The sequence below is a fragment of the Hoplias malabaricus genome, chromosome 18 (assembly GCF_029633855.1).
Source record: "Hoplias malabaricus isolate fHopMal1 chromosome 18, fHopMal1.hap1, whole genome shotgun sequence".
Classification (NCBI taxonomy): Eukaryota; Metazoa; Chordata; class Actinopteri; order Characiformes; family Erythrinidae; genus Hoplias; species Hoplias malabaricus.
The window spans coordinates 8,114,196-8,131,801 of record NC_089817.1 but is presented as its reverse complement, the minus strand read 5'-3'; the positions used below and the strand labels follow the sequence as shown (position 1 = coordinate 8,131,801).

At 39.2% G+C, this 17,606-nt stretch overlaps 1 protein-coding gene across 2 annotated transcripts in view; it reads right to left on the bottom strand.

Moving 5' to 3' along the window:
* Positions 1 to 39: 39 nt before the first annotated feature.
* il11ra (interleukin 11 receptor subunit alpha) overlaps positions 40 to 17,606 on the bottom strand; it is a 34,078-nt gene continuing 16,511 nt past the window's right edge. For both annotated transcript variants that reach the window (XM_066650289.1, XM_066650290.1), the window contains exons 2-12: positions 14,853 to 14,949; positions 11,481 to 11,547; positions 10,865 to 11,022; positions 9,812 to 9,926; positions 9,374 to 9,540; positions 8,813 to 8,979; positions 6,422 to 6,566; positions 5,446 to 5,541; positions 4,354 to 4,456; positions 3,940 to 4,019; positions 40 to 3,467 (exon numbers count right to left, since the gene is read on the bottom strand). In XM_066650289.1, coding sequence (XP_066506386.1) covers positions 3,941 to 4,019; positions 4,354 to 4,456; positions 5,446 to 5,541; positions 6,422 to 6,566; positions 8,813 to 8,979; positions 9,374 to 9,540; positions 9,812 to 9,926; positions 10,865 to 11,022; positions 11,481 to 11,547; positions 14,853 to 14,949 — 1,194 coding nt within the window. In that variant the 3' untranslated portion in view covers positions 40 to 3,467; position 3,940. The remainder of the gene's footprint in view (positions 3,468 to 3,939; positions 4,020 to 4,353; positions 4,457 to 5,445; positions 5,542 to 6,421; positions 6,567 to 8,812; positions 8,980 to 9,373; positions 9,541 to 9,811; positions 9,927 to 10,864; positions 11,023 to 11,480; positions 11,548 to 14,852; positions 14,950 to 17,606) is intronic.

Below are 17,606 nucleotides of genomic sequence, written 5' to 3'. Positions count from 1 at the left end.
AAGGCAATTGTATCCGAGTTTGTTTGATTGTAAAAACATACACGTGTAATTACAGAAAAAAAAAGGACAAAAGGAAAATGTGTAAAATTCTGTACTGTGGGACTTCAACTATCGCTTTTCATAGCAATAATTATGTTTTATTTTATTTCTCAATTTTTATTTAACGGAGACATTCATGATTGTAAACAAAAAACACTATGAAATTCAGATGTTTCCACACCATTTGCTAACGTTGAAAAGCATGAGCCGAGATGAGGATATTGCTCTATTCCTGCTCCACAGGTGGGTAATATTGGCTTATTTTTGCTCTTTCAGATCACTTAAAGTGGATATAACCAACTCGAAACAACTCAAACCACACAACACAAACTAAACTCTGGTAATTCAAAAATGAGTAAAACATCAAAAGACGTGGAGCTTCTGAACGTAAAGAAACGAGAGAACTGCAGTGCCCCACAATCGCAGACGTTCACTAAAGTCTAAATAAGGCCAAGGTTCAGTCATTGATATTCTCTGTGCTGATGTATGAATAGTGAAGAAATGCTGAGGATTTTGAAACTATGGGAGAGGGAAAATCAACAAAAACAACAACAACAAAAAACATGTCATCAGTGACTGTCTTCTTTCAAAGCACAGGCATCCCAAGTGTCTTTTTCCAAAGGCTAATGTAACTACTGCAGAATCAAAGCAGTTCCAACAACGTAGCTGGAGTCAAGGCAGCAGAAATGAAATTTAAAGACACGCAAATCCATTTTGAGTAATAAAGAAGGGAATGCAATAATTTATAATTCAGCATGAATGTTGGATATGAATAAGATGTTCAGTCAACAGCATAAAGACATATTCAAAAAGCGTAACGGAAATTTACCAGCACTCAATCAGATCGACTAATCACGTTGAGGTTCTCTTTAAGAGCGTGTCTCCTCACTACGGTCAGCAATGTCCAGCTGGACGCTCTGGAGCAGATACACGTGAGTTTAAGGTCACAACCCTTCATTCCAAAGCCTTCAACACCGAGCAGTGGAACTGTGTTCTCAGACGTGACAGAGCAACGATACCTGGGATGAGCTGAAGTAGCTTGTGGGATCCGGACCTAATCCACAAACCTCACTGATGTTTACTCGGTTAAACATGATCTAATCCACACAGAAGCTGTTCCAACATCTGCTCCCGGAACATCTGACAAATTAGAAAGTGTGCAGAAGGTATGGCGGGGGTGTTCACAATCTTGTGGTTTTACATTGTAGCTTTGAAATCATTGGACTGAAGCTGAACTCATTAAACAGGGTCAGATTACAATGCCTGTAGTCCTGATAGCAAAACAACAACAAACATTTTACATACAATGTAGTTACTGATTCAGTTGATACTATGTCACAATATGTCTGTCCTTCGAACAAAGAACAGCATATTTGTGCTTATTCAGGATATCTAAAAAAAAACAAAAAAACAAAACCCAAAAACAAAACAAAACAAGCAACAAAGAAAGCACACATGCACGGTTTAAGCTTTATGTCACTGGGAACGGTATTTTATAGAGACCTTTGTACAATAAAAATAAATCTATAATATAACTGTGAAGACGAGCTTCAACTGAATATTCAATAATATGAAAATGCTTTAGCTTCAAAGTAGAGATCAGAAGTCCGGTATAAGGCTTGAAATTTAAAGACCCAATCAGGAACCACTACTGTTTTTATCTATAACACCTAGCAAGTATTTGAGCCAATCAGGGGAATGCAGACGTGACTAGAGCAGTAGCTGCAGGTGATTTCAGATCAGCGCTAACCAAATATATACAGCACCGTGGGAATCATAGACCATTCCTTTATCCGTTTCATTTCCAATTAATATGGCCGGCATGTACACATTATTCATGGTTCTCCCTGTATCTGCATGGGTTTCCTCTCTCCTTCCGCAAAAGATGAATGAGTGAATGAATGGTAAAGTGTGTGTGTGGGTGAACAACAACCTAACAACTGTTCAAAAACTTGTAGACCACCAAATTGTCGCCATAAGAAAAATATTTACAGTAGAAAAGTCTAAATGAATGACTGAATGTGCATTTAGACTGGAAATGAAATGAATGATGGGTGGTCCCTGAGGGTTCACAGTATTGTATATATTTCCTGACCAATCAGTACAGCTGGATTGACAGATAACGTGATTTTGAGACTAAAAGGAATGCAAAGTTAGAAATGCTCTATTTGCATGTTCAATGCAAATCAGTCTTGACTGAAGCACACCAGACATAGACAGGTGAAAAACAGAGTGATGTTTGAGCTACGGAAAAAAAAAAAAATACAGTGTGGTCCACAGACTCGTTAATATACTCGTTAAGCATGCTTACCATTAAACTCAGTGCTAGTGCTGGGGTGGCTGGGATAAGTCCTGAGTGGGGCTTTAACTTGAACTCCATCTTACATGTGCTGCTAATGTAAGACCAAGTAATTACATTCACTTTTTGTTTCAATGCTCTGTGAAAGCACAGTTTCTGTGACACTTGTGTTTCTTGAGGGAAAATGAACACAATGAACTGCATTCTTCCAGAGCATTCTACCAAATGTTTTTTTTCCTTTTCTCTCTCTCTCTCCCTCTTTTTTCTCTCATCTGCCGAAGGCCAACTTTCTGCCATGGAGGCTTAAAGGGTAATTATTGTTGGTCTAGCCACAGACACTAAAATAATAGATAATGCATTTTTAAGAGAGATTACTGCTGACGTCATTGACTTTTAAAGGCAACTTATGGTTCGAAACAAGCCAGATGAAAAGATTGTTTGAAGACGTGTCCGCCTGATTTCAAAACGAGGCTAGGCTTTAAGTGAGGAGAACCCTTTAAAAAGGTCAGAGAAACAAAGAACTGAAGTAATCACCACCTCAATGTGGGGGGGACTCCTGAAAATGCTCAGCTTCCATCAGCGAAGTGTCCAGACAGCCGGCATGAATTTTTCTCATCCACGTTTAGCAGCTATGTTCATGTTTGGGAGCAAACAACTCTTCAAGTCCCTTGCATTGAAACGTAGAGAATGCCAACGTTATCCATAATGCCCGGTACGCTGCCCAGCACTGCCTAACAGTCGTGCTTCTTTTTCACAGCATTCCAAGTATCCCCCGCAGCCAAATGGCACAAGTCTGCATGGAAAAGCTGAAGCCGACAGAGAATTGAAAACATGTTCGGTTTAAAATATGCTGGCTTCGTGGTCCAAAACTAGTAAATCTGCTTTGCGTGTTAAAGAAAGCAAGCCAGAAACTTGGTGCTCTGTTAGGCTGTGCTACATCGCAGAGTTGGAAGGGTTCACAGTTCACGGGACTCAAAACTCCGCTGAAAGGAGCCATTGCCCTAAGCAGCGACTGGAGAGAAATGGAATTGTGGGTATTGTAGGCTGTTCACGCTGCTGTGGCAGTGGTGATGATTCCCTATGATGAAGCCCTATGAGGGCTGAAAGAAAAAGGGGCCAACCTGAAAATCTGAGAGAGAGAGAGAGAGAGAGAGAGAGAATTAAGAAAATAAGATGGCGGGGGAGGGAAAAGAGAAAAGAAAGCAAGCCAGAAAGAGAAGGAAGAAGAAAAGAGAGAGACAGAGAAGGATAAAAATATTAAGCACAGGAAATGAGGGGAGAGATTCATCTTTCATAATTATTTCAGTATGTGATCATGGTGAGCCAATTACAGGCTCCCACATTAATATGGAGCAGACGTATACACATTCATGATATAAATCAGATTGTTTACACTCGTCTCCTGCAGTACACTCAGACAAATCTGGACCTACTGCTTTGTTCATAAAAAGACACATGGAAGCCAAGTATGTGTGAGAACTGACAGTGTTCTCCCTATATGGTCACTTGACAGAAGGTGTCATTGCTTATTTTATGACAAGCCCCATGTCATAAAGTGGAAATTTCTTGAGAAAGAGCAGAGAAGAACTGCAGTGTCTTACTTTAGATTGGCAAGGACTTCATCTTCACCATGGAGGTCAGTTCCTGTTTCGTCACATTGTCCCGCCTCCTTTTCCTTACCCTGCAAATATAAACAGTGAGGAATTTATTAGGATTATGTGAAATAAGCTGAGGAGATCCGGCCTTGAGCTGTGGCCAAGCAGTCACCTCTTTGCCCTAATCCTTATTCTGTGACTACAGCGAGTAACACACGGCTTTCAGTGTTTTGTACACACCACAATGACATTTTTCTTCAGACCATAAGAATCCAAAAAAGGGGATCTGGAGTTTCCACTGCGACTCTACTTTACTCTACTCAAGTAAGATTTGAGAAGGTACATATTAATTATATCTTTCTGGAATATGAACTAGTTCACTGTAATTATGGTTAATGTGTGCAGTGCAAAGGAGCTCACCATAGGAGGACCGTGATAGTGGACACCAAAGCCCCCATTACTGCTGCAAACATGCCGAGAGTGATCAGCAAACTTAGACTTCCTTTTTCATCAAACGACGAGTCTGAACAGGAACAAACCAGTGGAAACCAAATATTATTGTTAGGGTCCTTAGCGACAAAAAATATTACAAACATCCAGACATTCAAAAACTAACAATGACCAACACAAAAGTTGAGCTTTTTTGCCTTCAATTCTATAAACAAAATCTCAGACTGATAAAGAGGGCAGGTTTGCATCAAGCGGCAAATAAGAAAAGTATTTGTTAGTTTTTCTAGACGGTCTAACTGGAACAAGTCTCAATGCTGAGAACATTCCGCCTCATTCAAAGACATTAACAACCTTGCTTTCCATAACCGAAAAGCAAATTATTTGTATGTTTTGGCGATTCCAAGCCTGCAGGTTGGGAGATAATTACCAGTGAAAAGAGATTAATTAGTCCCCAGGGCAGCACAGGTACAAACACACGTTGTATGTTTGCTGGCCACAGAAATCTTGGCTCATTTATTTAGTAAAAAGTTATGTCATTGTGTCACTACTGAACATCTGAGGCTGCACATTTCTCTAAATTTCTCAGAGCATTCTGATAGTGTAGTTTGTAGTACGCGGAGTGTGGGTTTGTATACTAGCCGAGAGAACCTGGAAATGGTTAGCTAATTAAAGCAGAGTGAGTCATTCCGGCGCCGGCCACATGGTCTGCATTTACGAAGACTGATCTGTACACTGATTGGTTGAAGCTATGGAGTAAGTATGGAGAACGCCCAACCTCCACACACCAAAAGCCAGACCATCTGGATAAAGAAGAAGAAGTGGGGGGGGAGAAAAAAAAAACAAAAAAAAACGTCTATCTGGATGAGATCTCAAAGACATCTAACAACGCGTGTTCGATCTGAGCCTGACTAGTGCTCTCTTCCACTGCCAAACCTCAGTGCTTTCATCGGGCGAAAGAGAGCCCAGTCCAGAGGAGAAAGAGAAGTGAGTACATGTTTCTGTTTTTATCTCCAAACATTCTTGGCAGTTCCAGATATAATGAACTGGCTTGCGATATCTTACCTGGAGACCTTTCCGTTGCCTTCACTGGAAATGTCGATGGGAATATTGGGCCATCGTAAAATACTTCTGTGGTCTCTTCAGTGTTTGGTAGAGGGTCTAAAACGACAAAAACCAATTAGAGCTGATTAGACAGAGAAAATAATTCAAAAAGATTTGCAGTGCCAGTGACTACATAAGCAAGTCTATTTGACATTGGCTATTGAAAGATTTAGGTATGCAGTTTCTACAATGCTAATTAGTGGCTGTATGCTTCCATTATATGTTAGAGCCCATGAAAAACAAACAAATAACCCTATAACTAACAAAGAAAGGCATATTTAGGCTAAGCGAAAAATGAAACACCAGTCTGATGCAGGGGAGCACTGTTGCCCACTGTGTTACACATACCACTACACTTGGTTTTACTTGGAATGTCCCCATGATATGAGAATCACACTGTCACAGCATCGACAGATATTTGTTTAAAACTCAATTATAAGAATCCGTGTTTAGTACTGATGTGGTATTTCAAATCAACATTTGAAATTATGCATGTACTGTACTTGGAAAGAGCAGAAGAGTTAGGAGATGCTTGGACTACTACACGAAGTAGTTTACACTTTTGTAATAGTTTGCAGCATTTAAGCCTGGCAGGCTACAAAACTTGTAAGCAAAGTAAGCCAAGCCGAGTTTTAAGAAATGTAATACTTTTAATGAGAGAAATGACTTTATATATTAGGGAAGGTTTAAAAGAGGACCAACAGAGGGCGCCACATAGAATTACAGGCTAAAAGCCTTGGAACAACCGATTAAATACACCAGGAACCACACTGTTACTGCCTGCTGTGAGTGTTGTCTGAGTAAATGCTAATTGTGGGTGTCAATCAGTATTGGGTGACTCCGTAATGAAGATTGGACAGAAGACAACTCCAAATATTTTGTGGATTTTCTGTTTTGTGTTTGTGTGTGTGTGTGTGTGTGTGTGTGTGTGGCTCACCGCTCCAGGGCCGGGCCTGTACCAACTGACTCCACTCGCTCCACTGGCTGTGGTTAATGAAAGCGTCCTGGGCTCGGACTCGGATATGGTGCAGGTGGCCTACCAGAGCGTCCATGATCATCACACTGGTGTCCTCCGTCTCCAGCTGGACACAAAACAGCCACACACACAGTCTCAATGAACACACGTACGTACACAAAGACAGCGAAGTTCCCTCTATTGTTTCTGGCCAGTTCCTGGATTATAACAAAACCACATTCCTAGTTCAACATATTTTAAAGATATGCCTAAAGCTTTGCAGTATGCTAATAAGGGCATAATAATACCCCTTTCAATGTTTTCCAAACTTTTTAGTCCCCCTGAGCTTTAGCTTTAGTTTCCCCAACAAAGAAGAATGGTTAGGGCCAGTGACACGCTGCATGGGTCTGGAAATCTACACGCAAGGGAAATGCTCACATTACATGATTTCAATTCTGAATGTTTAATTTGGCACAGATGCACCATCCAGTTCCAGCATCTGAACTCCTGTGTGACAGTGCGAGATCTTTCATCTGATACATTTACTATTTTGTCTGATACACAACTTTCTTGTGTGTAAATTTCAAGCTACAACAGGCCTGACAAAAAAGAAAAGAAAAAAAAAGGTTTGGAGCTGTCATCTACTTACATTAAAAGGTATCATGTGTGACATTACAGGCCCCAAGTTATTGTAGAAACAGAACCATTTGGAGAGGTTTGATCAGAAATATTCTATTCTGGAGAATCCAGCCAAGTCAGAATTGTTCACAATGGCATGAAAGAAGCCATTTAAAATGATTAATACTTCAGGCAGCATACCCATAACCATCCTGTGAGGAGCTCTAGAAGCCTGAGACCTTATATAAGGATAGTTTTACTATAAGATTCTGGTCCATTTTATTCTTTTTAAAACCAAATATGGCATAAAAATAAATAAAAAAAGGTGTTGAAAGGCAAACAGCACCTAAAGAAAATATTCTTAGCATTAACCAACTGTCACAAATAATCTGAAACTAAATAAACTATAAATGTTATAACTATATTAATGTTTTAGATAGAAGAAAAATAAAGAACCCTAGTTTTAATTTTGTTTAATCAGAAAAACTGTATAAAAATAAATCAATATGAATTCCTTTATTTTTAATGACCATAGCAGCAATTGCTGAGATGTAAACAATCATTCAGAATCATTCATTTTTTTTGTGGATATCAGTCGTTTCTGACGGATATTTTCAAACTCCAAATTTAACACAAATCTGTGAGACAACTCTGAACACCAAAATAAATTAACAATCAGTTGTACAGCATTGTGGAGATCGAAACCTTACTTTAAGCAGAATTATTCATTCATTATCTGTAAGCACGTATCCAGTTCAGGGTCGCGGTGGGTCCAGAGCCTACCTGGAATCATTGGGCGCAAGGCGGGAATACACCCTGGAGGGGGCGCCAGTCCTTCACAGGGCAACACACACACAGATACACATTCACTCACACACTCACACCTATGGACACTTTTGAGTCGCCAATCCACCTGCAACGTGTTTTTGGACTGTGGGAGGAAACCGGAGCACCCGGAGGAAACCCACGCAGACACTGGGAGAACACATCAACTCCTCACAGACAGTCACCCGGAGTGGTGATCGAACCCACAACCTCCAGGCCCCTGGAGCTGTGTGACTGCGACACTAACCTGCTGCACCACTGTGCCGCCCCTAAGCAGAATTAACAATGTCATAATAGATATCTTTAGGAAGTTTGCATAAGCCTCCAAAATTATGTCCTACAGATTTATATGAAAGTAAAAACTGAAAAATATAAAATAGTCTGCAATATCAAGAGTGGATTAAAAGCAATGAGTGACTTTGTGTTTCTGCTTGAAAATAGCAATAAATTCTATAGTTTTGCTCAAAGGCCAAAGCTGTCAGGGGCTGAGAGATAGCATCAGCAGTTCTGGGATGTGTGTGTGGTGCTGTGATGAGTGGGTGTGGGGTGTGGACAAAGGATATCTGCTGGGACATGACTGAGAACCCACAGAGAAGAAGAGCTTGTGTGGGAGCAGCACTGGCAATGGACGATGTGATAAGAGAATGTGTGGAGAGCCGTTAGCCCAGCAAGGTATTTTTGTCACTTTGCTATAGTCACAGGGGCAAGAAATGGTCAGTGGGTTATTAAACTGTCCTCCCAAAACCCAGCTGCATTAAGCTGACTCATTGTTTTTGCAATTTTTATTAGTTTTAATGAAAACAGCTGTTATTTCCTTTGGCTTAAATTTTGACAATGTCATTTTTCTTTTTTCTTATTTATTTTTTTTTCATTTTTTATTGACAAATTATTTTAAAAAACAGCCGTGCTACTGAATAACTAGGAACTGACCTTGGACCATAGTTTAGACCCCACTGGCCGGTACTGTAGCTCGAACCTTAAGGGAAAAGCGGATGGTTCGGCCGGCCAGGTCTTGGGGATGTTCCACTGGACCAGCAGCTGGGTAGGCTGACCGATCACCTCCACACAGGTCACAGTTTCTGGAGTGTCTGGCTTTACTGTTCACAGAGAGAGAGGGTTAGGAAAGACTAAACCAGGAACAAATCAGTGCTTTGCAGAGAGCAAGGTAAATAAAGATAATATGTATTTATTCTAATTAGCAAAGTTTTAAATGCGGACCGTATGGCAATTAACAGATTTAAACCAACAAGAGGCAACCACACTGTGCTGTGTACATTATTTTACATACGTTCAGCAGAAACACAAAAACTGAAAGCAGTGATTAATTAGCAAATTTAATCTTTAAAATAAACAGATTTTAACCTGTTATTTTTTGAGGCATGCTGTTAATTTTTGTTTTTAACAGTAAGCATTTTAATTTGGTTTAAAAACACATTTTAACTATATCTTAAAGCTGAATACATGAAAAACTTTGCTTAAAATAAGACTTACAAGACTTCTGGGGATCCACATAAGCGATGGTGGTATTGGAGCCCAGGGGGTTGACTTCTGTGATGTTCACCAGAAACTTGGGCGTCCAAAACTGAGGGTTGCTTATGGTGCACTCATTGACATCAAGGCGCTCCTGCTGACAAGACTGCGGCCTTTCATCGTTCACACTGAATTTAAGGGTACAAAATAATCACAAACACATTAGGTACTTTAGGATTTAAAAAATTTTGATGTTGATCATTTTCCTTCATTCTCTGAGACACAGCAGTTCATTCATTTGATGAAATGATGTAATCAGACATGCATGGTTTAAAATAAAAGAACAAGATGAAAATGAATTTGAACAGTGTTTCCTTTGTGTTTTCTGTCTAAAAACATTTCTGAGTGTGGGTTTTATGTTATCCATTAAAACAAATGAATGACAGAAGATGGCCCAACCTGTAGGAGGTGAAGTACTTGGTGGGCAAATTTGTTATCACCCTCTGCGACCAAGAGCACTTGATTTCAAAGTGACTTGGCACACTGCAGGAAATACTGAGATAACCAGGAGGATCTGAAAGACACAATCAGAACTTCTTTATCACTGGTGGGGGGAAAAACAACCACACACAGAATACAATACAGTGCAGAACATTACAGTACGTAGAATTCCTTGGAAACCCAGAGGGGACACAGCAGGGGCTGACATGAAAGCCTGAACTCGCGTATATGTGGATATGGGCAATATCGCCCTTCCGAACAGGAAGCTGGATTGCTGTGATGTAGTCATTTCCTGTAAGAGGAAGTGCTGTGAATTGTACCACTACGCACTTATTGTCTCCTCTGACCCATGCCCCACTCTGAGTGGACAACTCTCAAGTGCTTCCATTTTTACAACTAAATTTCCTAACTTAACAACATCTGCCAAAAACAGATACAGGAGAACAATGTTTATAGTGATTGAGTAAAAAAAAAAAGAATGAACACTTTCTGAAGGAATTATAAATTTATTAAAAAGGCACAAACCCTGAGATTTCATAAAATAACTGAACCAACCTTCATTTTTAAAATATCTTGTTAATATGGCTTCTAAACCACTGTAATACGAGGTAAACAAGTCAGAGTTGAGTTTTTGATGTTGGTTGAATTTTCTTCTTCTTAGAACCAAATTAAACAATTGTTTGTTTAATTAACAATAAAAATTCTGGGAGAAACAGCACCATTGTTTTATTTGTAAACAAATATATATATGTTTGCTTTCATGTTTTTTTCCTATTGTTTCTTGAGAGTTAGGCATTCGTTCAGACCCTAAATGTTGTTTTCTCACAAGGGAAAAGAAATCCAATATAAAAATCTGTAATATAATCTCTTTGATCATCCTTACATCCGTAGATCTAATTTCCTCAATATATCAATGAATCAATTTGCTACAATCTAAATAAACTAAAGCAACAATATGGAATTATTAATAATAAGAATTCTGGCACGAAGTAAGACCGATTGTTTACTTACAGCCAAGGCGGAGTCTGATAGTCTGCAGGAGCTCCCCTCTTTGATTGTGGCAGCTGTAATTTCCCTCCATAGAGTGGGTGGTGTTTGGCAAGAAGAGGGTTTCGCTGGAGGTGTATGGGTGCACTGAGCTCCCATTCTGCCGCCAGTGCACAGGAGACCTGCCGGCCCATCCAAACTTCAGTCATGACCTTTATCAGTTACACTGAAAGATTTACTTAAGCCTGGTTTGTAGCAAGAAAATTAGCAGCATCTGAAGCAAAACCTCACTTTTCACCACCTATAAACGATCTGTTTGTGATATCCATCATATCTTTGGCAGAGGGTATTCCCTTGACCCTAACTTTTATTGGCCAAGTCTATCAGTTTGGTCCAACAGGTGGTTTTCCATACACTACTCTGAGCTGCCAGCTTTAGAGTCTGGGGAGTCAATGCCCCATATAATGTTGAATAGAACCTGTGTGACTCAGCTCCAGCAACTTGGCCAGTGCCTCCAGAGAGGGGTGTGAAGCTTGCTGTTATCAGTGTTTACTGGAAGGCTCAGCTCTGCTTAGCTCTTCTGTCACGTAGAGACAGCAGTCCAGTGTGTGTGTGTGTGTTATAGACAGGGAGGACATACCCGTGATGACCGCCTCCACAAGTCAGCGTGACGCTGGAGCCCAGGCTGCCAAACTGGACGTCTGAAACTGGACAGGACACAGGACACTGAGCTGTAAATCACTGGGAGAGCAGCTTTGCTAGGCAGATTACCACAGCTTAAGTAAGGCTTCCTAAAGAGTGTAAATGCTTAAGTCAACACCATTAGCAAACAGTGATTAAACGTGTATGATTTAGGAAAGCGATCTCACAACTGGGGAGTGATTTGGCCCTCTACAGTGAATCCAAATCTGAAGCTCGCTTAGTTTTTCTTCTGGAGCAAAACAAGTAATAGGTCAATTTAACTCTACCAATCATCATATTGAGTTAAGCATCTTAAATAAACTTGTGTACATAGTTTCTGACACTTTAGAGCTTAGTTATTTATAAAAAACCAAACTATACAAATGTTTGTCTGTTCTTATAACAGTACACCAGTCTGTAAAACCACATAAGCAACACAATTTGAGACTTCTAACAATTCTGAATGGTCTGAGACAACATTGAGATAAAATACATATGCGGTTTGCAGAACTAACTGCTAGATACATGCTCCCATTGCTTGTTAGCAACATTAGCCTCATATTTTAGAGTCCAAATCTAAAGAAAGAATCTTCACACATCAAAAAGCCTTGGCTGCTCAAGTGGAAAACCATGTACATCTAATGATTATTGACTTACTTCCCAGATGAAATAGAAAGTGGTCTTTTCTTAAGCAGCTATCAAAAGGAAAAAAAGGAAAAACACTTTCTATTTGATCTAGCCAACTGCTTTTGTTACAGAGAAGCAGTGAAGGAAAAGAAAGTAATAAGCTTGCTTGGATTTTATTGCCGATTTGCATCAGATGATGGCAAAAGCATTTCCTTCTGTGCCATATGTAATGGCACCTCATGGCCTAAAATCAGGGAACCAAGTCCTGGATCTCATAGCAAGCCAAAGTCTGACTGTGTGTGCTGGAGCAGAAGCAGATTGGGAGTGTTTATGTTCCTGTCCTTTACTGCCCCTTCAGACCACAGTATTTATATCAGGGGTGGAATAACAGGCATTTACTGCCAAGCGCTGGACAAAGACAGGCAAATACACACACAGCCCTCTCTCACATACACACGTATAACACTCACGCACTCGTATACTCGAGGGAGTGGCTGGCCTCCAGCACCCAGGGTCTTACTGTACTGTTGACATGGTTGTGCTCAATGTCTGCTTTCAGGGAATATTGGCACAAGTATATTATTAAAAAAAAAAACCAGTACATTTCTCACATTTCTCCAATTTATGCCAACAGAATTACCGCCATTTACACACGTTGATACACACACACACACACACACACACACATAGGTACACAGCTTGAATTAATTGTATGAGCTGCATACAACACATGGGGGATGGCGCTATGCTCGGATTCTCAATACAGATGTTTATTGTTTCGGCAAAATGAGAATATAAATGCATCACTGGTTCTTCTTTCAACTGAATTTTTAAAGTTGTAAATTTGAAGTCTGCTTCTCTTGGCTTTTCATTTGTGAGTCGAGGGTGATAAAAAGCTGGCGGGCAAACTGCTTTAGTTAGGACAGGACTCGATACGAAGCTATACGGAGGAGTTCCAGGTGCTGGTTTGAGGCAAGCAAAATCAAATAACTGCTAACAACATTACTCATTGATTTCAGACCTTGGGGCATTTACGGTCCATTTCTAAGACTGCAGAATATACAGTTAAAAAAGAAAAAGTGAGTTATTTTCGTCAAATAGAATAAAATACTGTTACAGGCCTGTTACAGTTACAGTTTTGTAACTTCACTGAAATAACAATGGGGTTCACCGTTTTGTACGAGGAATCAAATATTAATGTTTTTTTTGTCCATTTAGTGCAGCATGTTGTACCACAGAAGCAAGTGACAAATTGAAGGAAAAATCAGTGTAATTCCCCCAATAAAAGAATAAAATACCAGACTCCTTCATTACACAGGACAAGGATCAGGGCCATATCATTTTCTTCCCTCTTGTGAAGAATATGGTCTATGTCTATAAATCACATCACTTTTGTTCACATCTCTGGAGACCAGTCAAATCTTTGCACCTCTAAACTCATGAAAGGCATGGGAATCCTACTATAATATCCTTCTTTATATATATATATATATATATATATATATATATATATATATATATATATAGATGTACCTGGATTGCTGATCACATCCGATACTGACTCACTCAAAGTTTATTTTTACTCTAATGCAGATGCATCAAAACCACTGAATGTTACCTTTTGACCACAACTTCCAGTTATATTTATGGAGGACTTCCCCACAGATCTAAATGCAGATTTCATTTTACTCACTCTTCCTGTTGAGGAAATATTCAGCTGAACTGTCTTTGTTGCTTAACTTCCTGTAATCCATGTCTCAGTAATGACCTCTCTATCAAAGTGGTCAACTTGGGGTATGTTTATACTTGTCAGTTTTGGTTTGATTAAGGCAAACCCTGGTGCTATTGCACTGTTAATGTGGTTTGTTACGGTAAGTGTGAACTCTTCTCTTTGACCTCTGGTGTACAAAAACAAGTGGACAGTAGGGGTGGGTGATACGGACCAATAATACTATGATGATATTTCAGGCTAATATTACCCTGAAATGTTAGATATTTCATGCAATATTCTTAAATATTTTTAATAACAACAATAATAATAATCTAAAAATGTATTTGTTAAAAAACATTACTTCAATACAAATATAACCGTTTCAAACATTAAGAAGTAAAAAAAACTGTAAACAGTGGCTTAATTTGTAAACAACAGCAGCAATATATTTTTATACCCAAATATAGTATAATTTCAGGAAACCACACAGCTAAAATGCAGAAAATACAGCGTAAGCATATAAACAGCAAATGTAAACAATTGTAAAATACAAAATGTAACCTTAATGCTTCACAATAAATAACAAAACACATACAGAATAGTTGTTATGCTGAGTCAGTGTAGTTTATATGTGTGTGTTAAAGCTCAGAATATCACTATTATGACAATATAGATTCTTTTAATTGGTTTTAAAAATTAGGACGATACGATATGGCACAGCCCTAAGTAGACAGGCCTTAGTACCAACGACAGAGGCTCTGTTCTCCCTGTTACAATTCAGTGAAGCATCACAATGATTTTGAAGATGCATTAATAAAGGTCAAAATGTTGCATATTGTTCCTTTAATTGTACAAAACCATATACCTGCTTGGAAACATGTATTTTGTTTTCTAATTTAAATTTTCACCACCTATCTGTATATATCCAAATGTGTGTCTACTAGTAACATCCCCCTTTGTAATTCCCTGTCTATACCATTTCTCTGGGCTTACCTTCATTGCTCCATATCTCCGAGTTGATGTGAACAAAGGACAGAGTAAGGATCCCAATGACTATTAGACCACCAGGGCTTGACACTAAACCAGGCATCTGAAAGAACAAACACATACATAATGATAGACTATAAGAATGGACAAGCAATTTCAGGTAACTTTGAGACTGCGCTTCACCAAGTTACCCTGTATGAGGTAAAAAGACTACTGCCTGCCCAAAGCTCTACCTGCCTGGTAGTCAGCAATTCAACAGGCATGATAATTACAGGCAGGAGGTCCCGGTGACAACGCAAACAAGACATCCATACCAGATGTGTGTACTTATCCTGTCCTTTCTCTATAAAAACAGCATGGAGTATAAACACCATTGCGTTGCGTATTTGACGAGGGAAGCGAAGCGGGCCGCAATTGCAGTGTCAACAGTGTCAACAGCACAGCCACACTAGCTCTGATGATTCTAAACACGACCCCCGAGAACTTTCCAAATTGGAAACATGTGAATACGTATAGGTCTCTTAAAAATGAACGCAAATTTGTTGAAAAATGTTACCTCACTGCAGGCCTACTTGAGCATTCAGTTCATTACAATTACTCATGAGTAAGGTTTGCCTTTATATATTTAGGTTCTGTTTGCTCAGATCAGCTCCTGATTTACCAGGCTCTATGTTCAAGTTCAAGTTTATGACCTATATTAAGAAAACTTAAAATGTTCAGGGAAACCCTTCCCCTGTTCCTGTTTAACTGAAAGAAAGAAACTGAAACAAGAACTATTGTTTACTCTTTGTTTGTACACAGTTTCTAGGAAGACACAGTTATTCACCCCCTTAGTCTAAAAAAGTAAGACTTGTTCTAATGTATTGTTGCCATTCAATGTGTAATGCATAATCTGGAAAAAAAAAATCCAAGAAAACTGCTTTTTAATATAGGAGAGACCCGTATGGAAACTTAAGCTTTGCATTACAACCATGCAAATGATCAAATAACAGTTGTTGCCGATGAAAATAATTGTAACATCAAGTTTACCAAAATAATCACTACAGACAGCCCTAAAATATAAATAAACTGCCTTTCGATGAGGCACCAGGCCATGTCTACAGAGCTGAACCCATAACGCATGATTGGACAATTAGTTCAGTTTACTCCAGCAACTGGATTCAGGGTCGGAATCTGAAGACCTTGACGTTTTGCAGGCCTCAAGCCTAAAAGCCTGTGAACACAACAGATTTCTGAACAGGGATATTCCAGTGAGACTAACTTATTCTAATTAACATAAAAATGAGATTACGCCATTGTTGTGATGAGAGCATGAACAGCAGAGTTCCAGGATAAAACCGGCTTTGAAAAACAGCGGCCAGAATCATTAGCTCCAAACAAACAGGAGGCCAGGTTTACAAGCACTCTCACTGTAAACTCACTGTCAGTGCTGTGCACATTACATGGTGAATGGCTTTCCAAATCAATAAAAACAATGTACCATGGGTGACAGGACATATTGTACATGGGTAAACACCATTAAGCTAAACAATGGAAACTCTGACGTCCTTTTCTTGCCACTTTGATAGTGCTGCAGTGGAGTGGTTCTGAGACAGATCTGTCCTCTGAACTAGGCAAACAGGATGCAATGTTCTTCATTAGACATGTCTAGAGACACAAAAAAATACATCTAAACAGGGTTAAAGTATTACAAAGTGTTTGTTTTGTTTCTCAGTGCATCACATCTGCATTCATTTACTTATTTACTTCTCAAACATATTTGTTTATCAAATAAACCTCACCAGTCCATTGGGTTTTTTTTGTTGCTTTGCCAACAACCTGTGTGTGCTGTCTGGTGCAGAGTTCTGACAACCTCAACATGCCAAAGGGTGCAGTGGTCCATGATTCAGTGCACTGTGGTCATCAACTCCAATCACACACTCATTATATACTGTGGAGTTGTTTAGGTATTATGAAAATGATTCTGGAGTTAAACACATTAGTATAGAGCAATATAGAAGTCATATTAACCAACATATTAATGCATCTCACAAACCTCCTGAAGATGCAGTTACAGCTTCTAAACATTTGGACTGCAAGTTTGAACACTTCTGTGAGGATTAATGGCATTCAACCACATAAACATAACTGAAGTCAAGAAGTGATGCTGGATGATTGGTATTGAGTTACAAAAGCCATTCCAAAAACATGCCCTGTCCCACAAGGTTGAGAGGCGGAGGACGCTCCCTCACTCTTGAGAATGCAGTCACATCTCTCCCCAGTCCAGTGCCTTGCGGTTTTATAACCATCAATCCAACATATGTCATCGAGCATGGAGACTTTGGACTCATGTGCAGCTGCTCCAGAGCATCCATTATTTCATGATTCTCTATGAAGACAATTTTCATATACAAAGTGTGTATGGAAAACTGAGTGGTTGTGTTAATAATTGGTGAACCACAAAGCTCCTAAATTCACTAATAATAAGAACAGTCTACAAATATTTGGACATATTGTTTATCATCATCATTTAAATAAAGACCCAATATTATGTAAACCACTGCTCTTAAGTTCTCTTTCACATGCATTTATTTAACCATTTCCTTTGGACAAATCATGCTAATCTCTGGTTACTTTAAACATGTATACAATGGGGAAAATTGCACTTAATTATAAGCTATACAAACAGAACATCCCCAGGTAATTAACCACACACACACACTTTAAATGCCAACTGGAAAGACTGTAATGTTCTTTGTCAGGCAAAAAACATAAGAACTA